This window comes from Zeus faber, assembly GCF_960531495.2.
Source record: "Zeus faber genome assembly, chromosome: 7".
NCBI classification, from domain to species: Eukaryota; Metazoa; Chordata; class Actinopteri; order Zeiformes; family Zeidae; genus Zeus; species Zeus faber.
In genome coordinates, this window is record NC_137203.1 from 22,143,033 (window position 1) to 22,153,032 (window position 10,000).

The window sequence follows — 10,000 nt, forward strand, 5'->3', positions numbered from 1 at the left end:
CATACATACATACGTACGTATGTACGTACATGCATGCATGCATACATACATACATACATACATACATACATACATACATACATACATACATACATACATACATACATACATACATACATACATACGAACATACATACATACATACATACATACATACATACACACATACATACACACATACATACATACATACATAAATACATACATACATACATACATACATACATACATACATAATTTCATACATACATACATTAATACATACATAAATACATACATAAATAAATACATACATACATACATACATACATACATACATACATACATACATACATACATACATACATACATACATACATACAGACATACAGACATACAGTACATACTGTAAATACATACATACATACATACATACATACATACATACATACATACATACATACATACACCTACACACACCTACACACTCTACATATACAGTATATATGTATACATGCATACTGTACAAACATACATACATACATCCATACATACATAATGTACATACAAATGTACATAGATAGATAGATAGATAGATACATACATACATACATACATACATACAGACATACAGACATACATGCATACAGTACATACTGTAAATACATACATACACACACCTACACACTGTACATATACAGTATATATGTATACATGCATACATGCATACTGTACATACATACATACATACATACATACATACATACACACATACATACATACATACATACATACATACATACATACATACATACATACATACAGGCATATTTGGATTATGGATATGTTTTTGTTCATATGCTTTTCTTGAATAATTTTTTTTTTTTACATTTCGATTTCCCATTTCGATTTCATTTTTTCTTCCTATTTTGTTTGGCATAGCCTTCGGAATTTGCTCATTTGCTCATTTCGCGGCACCGTACTCGTGCAGCAAACATCCAAAAAATATATTGGAAAAAAAAAAAAATCTTGAATCTTAATCTACTTTGAGAATCTTTTTTAAGGTGCCCTGTTTGGTTTGGGGGTTTTTTGGGTTTTTTTTTTTGTTTTTTGTTTCCCCCCCCCCCCCCACCCCCTTTCCACCGCGTTATTCCGCGGACCACCTTAAAGGAAACCGGTCCCGCCCCCGGAGCCCGGTGATTGGCGGAGCCCCCCCCCCCCCCCGCGCACGGTAGCGATCGCAGAAATGCAAAACTTGTTGCTGCGCTGCCCGGACGCACTGACCGAGCCCGCGCCGCTCAGTGCGACCTGCCTGTGGATCCCGGTCGGACCAGACCTCCACACCCGCCGCGACAGAACCAGAACCAGAACCAGAGACAGTGGAACGGGCGAAAAGTCTGCAGGGTCGTTTCCTCCCCCCCTCCGCCCCCCGACACCCCCCCCCCCTCCACCTCCAGTTTGTTTTTTTTTGTCTTTTGTCGCTCGCTGCGCTGGTTGAACAGCGGCGGGTGAGAGATGCTGTCAAGCCGATCCGCGGCGGTGGAGCGCGGGTAGTGCGCGCCCGCTGCCCGGGACTGAGCTCGGACTCTCCGGTCCTCCGGTGCGCGCTTTTGGATGGCTGCCGTTTCTGGACTTTTATTATCACGCGTGGACTTCTCTCGATTGAATCCAGATTCGGCCCTGGGTCGGGATTTTGAATTTTGAGCCGCTCTGGGCGTTTGACAAAGAATCCCACCGACATTTACGCATTTTTACGCATACTCCAAATGGACCTTTCCGTCGCCAGAATGGGACTCTTCCGCGCACAGGCGTACAGGGACGCGTATCAAAGAGCAACCGTGAATTCATTTTAAAGAAGATCATTTTCTGCAGTTCCCTTTTCGTCTTTTTTCCTTTTTTACCCTTCATTCAGTAACAGTTTGCAAAAAGGTTTAAAGTTGCGCTTTTCCACGAACCATTGCGCGCCGATAACTTTGGGGAATACGACAAGTCACATATACTAGGAGATAACCATTTATATTGTTCGGGTCAGCATAAGCGAAGGCCGCCGCCATAATAATAATAATTATTATTATTATTGTTATTATTATTATAAAAAATAAGGGACTCCCACTGACACTTTTTGCCTGCGTCTCTGGACCTGTCTGCTCCGTTTATTTTAAGCGTCACCGGAGAAGTTGAAAAAAAAATAATTGAACCAGAGCAATGAGAACTTATCTGGTGAGTTAATACGTTTGATACCCAAATGACAATTTAATTTCTATCTGATTATACTGAAATACCAAACATTGCATTAGTTGATTTGCATCTGCCCCATCCCCTATTTTTGTTTTTGGACACAGACGGAAAAACAGACAGACAGTGTGCCGATGCCGGGAAAGCTGGCTGTCATGTGGGATTGATAGAGGGGAGTATGTTTGGGCTGGAGCAGTTTGGATCTCAGATTAATAGCAGAAACCCTGGCCTGTCAGAGAGAAACATAAACCAACCAAGACTGAACATGGGCTCTCATTATAAAAGCCCCGGTTTTCACGCTGGAGGCCCTCCTGGAGCTGTGGAACCTGGCATGGGCCCTCTAAATGAGCCGCCGCTGCTCGGGCTCAATATGAACATGAACGGAGAGCAGTATGGGAGTTTCCATGCCCGTGGACACCCGAACATGCATGCAGGTAGTGGACTTCAGCAGCAGCAGCAAGGACCCATGCATGGATTTTTTAACAACCAAGCTCATCAAGGACATCCACACAACCACCAATCCCACCCCCACCAACATCATCCTCACTTTAGTGGGAACTTTGGGGGGCCAGATTCAGGCTCATCCTGCCTGCATGGTGGCAGGCTAATGGGCTACAACAACAATGGCATGGGACCGCAGCAGGGATTTGGAGAGGGGTTTGACCCCCTTGCCGATGGCCAGGCAGGAGATGGCTTCTCTCAGCAGCAGCAGAGGTCTAACAACATGGCTGATTTCCAGCACCACGGGCCTCCCAGTGGCAACCATGCTGTCCCGGCTCCATGTCTACCCTTGGATCAGTCGCCCAATAGAGCAGCATCCTTCCATGGACTCCCTTCCTCCTCCTCCTCCTCCTCTGAGTCTCACAGCCTGGAGCCCCGTCGTATACCCAACCAGGGAGGTGTTGAGGGGTTAGAGTATAATTTCCCTAATGATCCTCCATCTGCTCATTTTGATGTACCAGTATTTTCCCCCTCTGAATCAGAATCTCAGTTGCCCCATTTTGGCCCTGGAAGGCCAGTAGGTGGTGGGAATTTTCCGGGGAACCCTGGAATGCCACGGACACCAGGTATGCAGGGCATCTCTAAAGGACATCAGCCGCCTCCACAGCCCCAGCAGCCTCAGCCACCACCACAGCATGGAGTGTTTTTTGAGCGCTTTGGGAATGGCCGGAAGGTGCCAGTGGGAATTGAGCCCGGAGTGAATGCTAGACACCCTCTCCTGCAGCAGCAACAACAGCCTGGCTTGATATCGAGACAGAACTCATGCCCCCCTGGACTCCCGAGGCCCCCTCACCCTGAACCTGGCTCCTCCAATCCCAACATTCTGGACGGAGGGGTCATGATGCCCGGCCAACACAACCAGTTTGAATATCCCATTCACAGACTGGAAAATAGGAGCCTGCACCCCTATGGGGACCCCATGTTTAATATGCAACAGCCAGCTCCCCCTCCACCTTCCCAGCAGCCCCCAAATCAGAGGCTGCAACACTTTGACTCTCCTTATATGAACATGGCTAAAAGGCCCAGATTTGAGTTTCCAAACGCACATGGCAGTGAAGGTTGGGGTGGTGGTATAGAGAACCACCTCTCCCCTTCAACCTACCCAGGCCTACCTGGAGAGTTCACGCCACCTGTAAATGAAGGTTTTCCCCCGGGTCCCCTGCAGCATCCTGGTCCTGAGCAGCAGTCACTGCAGCAGCGTCAGAATGCAGCCATGATGATTAAACAGATGGCCTCTCGAAATCAGCAGCAGAGAATGAGACAGCCCAGTTTGCAGCAGCTGGGTCACCACGGTGATGTTCCTCCTGGCCCTATGGTTCACGCAGGACCGGTGGGGAGCATGCCACAGCCCAACTTTGACAGGGAGAATGGTGGCAGGATGCCCAACTTTGATGGACAGAATCCTCACGTTTCTCAGGAGAGCTCCTGGTTCCCAGGGTCCCACCCACCAGGGGAGATGATGTCACGTCGTATGGGTGGAGCGAGTAATGAGTCAGGGGCCCTTGACATGGGGCTACAGCAAAATGGGGCCGGGATGATGTTTAGGCCGGGAATGGGAATACAGGAGCCGATGAGGTTACCAGGTGATGGGCACGTACAGGCTCTCCACTCCCCAGGCATGCATTCCCAATTCAGCAGTAATATGGGCAACCTCTCTCAAATGCAGTCTCCAGGAGCAGGGCATCCAAATGCACCATCGGAGAGAAGAACGGCTGACTTCCCTGCACCTCCTATGGGAGCTCAACCAACATTTCCTTATGGTGGGGGTAACCGACAGGGGGCAGCCCACAGTGCTCCCCAGGGGGTGAACACCTCACCAGGGAGCTACCCTCCTCAATCTGAGTTCCCCTCAGGCCAGCGGCCGTCCGTTAGTAAGCTGGGAGCTCTCTCCCTGGGGAATTTCAGTAAAACCAGTACTAAAGACAATGTTTTCGGCCAGAGCTGCCTGGCGGCCCTGTCCACGGCCTGCCAGAACATGATCGCTAGCCTAGGGGCCCCCAACCTCAACGTAACATTCAACAAGAAGAACCAAAATGAGGGCAAGCGAAAACTGAGTCAGACAGAGCAGGACATTAATAGCAGCACAGCTAATGGGACTGGCAGTGCTGGTCCTGAATATTTTCAGAGCGGCACTTCCCAGAACAGCCAGATGCCTGGCACTGGGAATAGCAACGCTAAGCCTGCAAGTCAAAGCCAGACGGTGCAGGGGGAAGCCAGTGCCCTCTCCCCAAATTACACCATGGACGCTACCCCGTGCAGTGAGGGGAAAGCAGCAACAGGGAGTGGGAGAGGGAGAGGGAGGAGAAAAAGAGACAGTGGACATGTGAGTCCTGGAATTTTTTTTTCCTCCGACAGTGGTAACCCTGTTGTAAGTCCAGGCCAGCAGACCCCCTCAGCTGGCGTTGGGGAGAGGGGTGGGGGCACGCCCCATGAGAAACCCCTCCAATCACCCTCATGGGGAAAAGGAGGTGACTTAATGTTGGGGGACCAGGCGGACCTCATGTCTTCTCTGGACAGTGGCATACAAAGTGTCACTAAGTCTGACAGTAGTTCACCACGGGTGGACTTTCCTGATGACGTCAGCACCCACTACGGCAACGAAGATGAGGTGTCCTCCAGCTCAGATGCAGGAGGGATCTCAGCCACCAAGCCGAACCGCAGCCCTATGATCACCGGCTCACCCAAACTGCAGAGAGGTGACCATGGGTTGATAAATGGACAGAAGCCCTTAGGCATGGGCATTAACAATCATTCTACCTCTACACCTGACAGCTATGGACTGAGTGCCGGTGGGGGCACAGGGGGCAATGGGGTGAGCCACCCGGGCACACCTGGGATCGAACAGGTACGCACCCCGTCCAGCACCTCTGGCCAGGATGAGATTCATCCTCTGGAAATTCTGCAGGCCCAGATCCAGCTCCAGCGGCAGCAGTTCAGTATCTCAGAGGATCAGCCGCTGGCCATCAAGAATGGCAAAAATAATGGCGACTGTCCCTCGCAGAATGGAGACAATGAGCTGGCGAGCTGCAGTCCGGATGCTGGGAAGGGCTCAATGGGCACTATTGACCTTGACACTCTCATGGCAGAGCAGCACGCCACCTGGTACGTGCCCAGCGACAAGGCCATGATGGACGGGCCAGAGGATGACAAGGCCATGGCACCCTGGGAAAAAAACAAGAGCCAACACAACAGCAAAGAAGGTAAATAAATTATATTCATATTAACTTGAAAATTCCCAAACTACTTGATACCCATTTTTATGTTTTCCCCCTTTTCTTCCTCTCAGTTTTTTTTTTTAATCTTAATTTCTCACACGGGATAAATGCAGGCTCATAAGGTATAAGAGACAGGAGGATAAACTGCATAAACTTTTTTTTTAAAATTTCTTTGAATTTGAATTAACGCACCCAGGTCAGGATTATTTATTAAAATGTGTGGGAAGCAAGAATGTACAAAGTAAAAAAAACAACCTTTAGCCCGGGGCCCGGGTTTTTTTTTTAAAGCATTGCCCTTATAAATAAGACAATAAACTCGAAATTCTCTATGCATTTTTGAATTAGCTTTTTTTTTGCAAGCGATTGGGATTTTCTATTGGCGAATAAAGTTCCGTTTTATTCCGTGTAATAGAACAAAAATCATATACATATTGATAACTTTTAGACCACAGCAAATTGTATCGCCAAAGAGTAATCCTATTTTTCTATGGCACATTCCTCCGAGTTTATCCTTTGCAGTGTTAGTTAAAACAATAGCGCAAGAAAAGCGCACATTTCCTGCGGTTTATTTATCTGGGTTTTCAGCTGGACTGAGCAGATGAATAGTATTCTATGGCTTTTCTCGACATGGTTTCCATTGCTTTGTTATACGTTTTCTGTTGCTATCACAGGATAATGCTTGGCTGGCTTTAGATTGACAGGCAGGATTTTTCGGGTAAGCGCGAATAATATAATAATAACAATAGCATTAATAACAATAGTAATAATGTAACGCCATTACAATTAAAGCCTAGTCGTTTCCATTTGTGATTTCTAATTGTAATGTTTAATTGGTGTTTATTCAGTTTATTTCAAGTTTATTCAGAAATCGTTATTAGTCTAGTTTTGTTTAATGTTAAATGCAATTGCAATATATAAAATGATATAATAATAATAATAATATAATACTGTAATATATTATTATGAATAATAATAATAATAACAATAATAACAACAATAATAATACAAAAAAGAATAATAATTATTATTGTTATTATTATTACAACAATAAGGTAGCAGTATTGTTATTACTACTAGTACAAACAAAAACCACAGCGAGATAATTATTTGGTCTCTATGATCCGAAAAATGTTCCAAAAGTGGAATGAAGCGGGCTGAGATTTAAAACTTTATTTGCAATTACGACATAAAAGCTCCTATTTAAAACGGTAATTGCTTATTGTGATCTTTAGATTGAATTTAATTCTAGTGCTTAAAAACACAAAACGTTTGATCTTTTTCTATCATTATTATTATTATTATTATTATTATTATGATTATTATTATTATTGTTATTAACTTCCAAATAATAGCAGGTGTACAATAATCTTGAAATTAACTCTTTTATTCATTGGAGGGTCTTATTTCTAAAGAAAGTTGCGGCGACACGGCGACGACTGGCAGTGTCAGTGGATAAGTGACGCGGTGGGCGAATAGGTGGATAGGTGAGTGGGTGGAGAGGTGAGTGGGTGGAGAGGTGAGTGGGTGGAGAGGTGAGTGGGTGGGGAGGTGAGTGGGTGGGGAGGTGAGCGTAGCCCCCAGCGCCTCAGCGCCTCTTTGTTCTGGGTGTGTGCGCGCAGTGGAGGGAGGGGCGCATTGTTCCAAAAGCACCCCAATCCCTCTCTATCTCTCTCTCTCTCTCTCTCTCTCTCACACACACACACACGCACGCACACACACCCACACCCACACCCACCCCCACACACACACACTCACACACACTTATTTAATTTATCCAGCAGTGACAACCAATAAAGAGTCTTTTCCACATTTCCAACGCACAGTAACCTCAAAATCTGCTTATTGCCCTTGACTTTGAAAGCGATTTTTTCTTTTTTTAATACCTTATTATTTATATTAATTTATTTGACTGAACATTTATATCGATCGATATGCATGTATTTACTTGTTTATTTTATTTGTAAAGTGTCCTTGGGATTATCATTATTATTTAGTCCCCCCCTCTCCCTCTCCACCCCCCCCCCCCCCCCCCTCGCACGCACGCGGCGCGCACGCGGTGGATCGATACCTAGTTAGCACAAATCACGGCTCGTGACAGCTTCTCATTTGAGTGCTGCAGACAGCCGAGATGAAAAAGGGTGGAGGTGTATTTGGGGGGGGGGGGGGGGGGTTTGAACCATATATTTTTTAAGATCGAATCCGATGCTTTGACGACAATGGAAGCTTTGCAAAACTCACACGATCATTTGAAACGAATCATCCTGTTGTGCAGTTTCATGACAACACGCACCCAGGAGGCTCTGCACCTCTACATATTATTATTATTATTATTATTATTATTATTATTATTATTATTATTATTATTATTATGATTATTATTATTGCTACTATTATTGTTATAATAATAATAATAATAATAATAATAATAATAATAATAATAATAATAATAATTATTATTATTATTATTATTATTATTATTATAGAAGGATCATATTCCTCCCGGATATGGTTTTCTTTTCACTATATTACAATTTTTTGCTTAAATCACTTCTGTCGTGCTATGCTCTCATAATGTGCGTTACGTTTTAAAAGGCACATCAAATACATCTTATTGTTAAGGTTAGTTTCCATTTTAATATTTGAGTCATTTATTATTTAGGTTGGAATGCAAATCGTTACATAGTGAAACATAATTTAAACTTTAATACTTTTTTTGTATGATTAATATTTGTCTGTACTGTTCTAGATATTGTGGATATGCTGTTATTCTCTAAATCGTATTAATAAGGTTGTTTTGGGAACGTTATAGACCTCACATTTTCTAGGAATTTGGTTCGAGCTGTCCAAGTGAGACAGCTGGATATCACAGTTAGTGATGATGGTGATGGTTGTGTGTATTTGTGCAGCAAAAAAAGAACGAAACAAAAAAAAAAAAACATCATTGCGGTGGCATTTGGGCCAATGGGCTTGGATTCATTGAGGTGGTTGGTTCATTTTACAGTGATAGGTCATAGAAGTCAAATCGGCCATAAAAGAGGACGTGTTTCCGTCGTCCTTTATGCTCAACTGGGACGACCAACTTAATGTTGGTTCAGAACTTTTCTTGGTTTCAGTGGGATTTGCTCCCTGGTGTGTGTGTGTGTTTGTGTTTATTCTGTGCAAAGGAAAACCCTGTGTGTCCAAGAGAGTGGGCAAGAGCCACAGATATGGCCACGGTGTGAAAATCCGCTATTATTCCGTCGTTGACCTCAAGGATTCCACGGACGCGCAGATACGGAGGCTAAGGTGCCGCAGAGCTGACAGAGGTTGACTAAGCTTGTTTGTCGACGAGCCCTTGCTCCGTTCTGGTTTGTGTTTGCCCGGTGCATCCCCTCCCGCCAGCCCCCCAGGTCCCCGCGTGCCTGTTTAGGAGTGATGTGTGCCGCCGTAATGGCTCCCTTTGGACGTCTACTTGGCCTCCTCCGCCATGGCGTGTAGCTCAAGTATTTTTTTCACTAAGGCACTGTAATACATGCTCCTGTAAGCCCCAGGCCTGGAGAGCTGGTTTAATAGTGAGGGAAACACACACACACACGCGCGCACACACACACACACACACACACACACACACACACACACACACACACACACACACACATGACCCCACAGATGCTATAAGGGGCTGCATGCGGAGGGCATGGAGGTGTGTCCTCCCCTCTTTACCGTGTGTTTGGTTTCCCTCTTTTTCAACCTGACGAAAGCGCTCTTCCTCTTTCCTCGCACTTTTCTACATCTCGGCCAGAAACTGATGATTCATTTTTGGAAGCGCATGCACGCTCTTGATAAAATGTGGCCAAGCATTCATAGGAAGTGAGTTAAGTTGAAGTCCTTTTAACAGTACGAAAATGTTCAGTATATTTGAGACCTGTTTTTCTTATCAGATGTACTGGATACTTGAGAGTTAACTGGATTTCCTACCTTCATCCGCTCTCCCCTTTTAAACAACTGGTTTTATGCTCTCTCTCTCTCTTTTTTTTTTTTAAATCTTTGCCAGGCTGATTTACACCCCTAGATCTGCAAAAACACACTGT

General features: G+C 45.0%; 1 protein-coding gene across 3 annotated transcripts in view; it reads left to right on the top strand.

Annotated features, from left to right (window-relative positions):
* Positions 1-1,795: 1,795 nt before the first annotated feature.
* mn1b (meningioma 1b) overlaps positions 1,796-10,000 on the top strand; it is a 17,160-nt gene continuing 8,955 nt past the window's right edge. Inside the window, exons 1-3 of one of the 3 annotated variants that reach the window (XM_080004481.1) lie at positions 2,088-5,915; positions 6,602-6,645; positions 7,327-7,410. In XM_080004481.1, the coding sequence (XP_079860607.1) occupies positions 2,393-5,915; positions 6,602-6,606 (3,528 nt within the window). In that variant the 5' untranslated portion in view covers positions 2,088-2,392 and the 3' untranslated portion in view covers positions 6,607-6,645; positions 7,327-7,410. Of the gene's footprint in view, positions 5,916-6,601; positions 6,646-7,326; positions 7,411-10,000 lie in introns of those variants that run through there. The other 2 variants (XM_080004479.1, XM_080004480.1) reach the window with 2 other exon arrangements.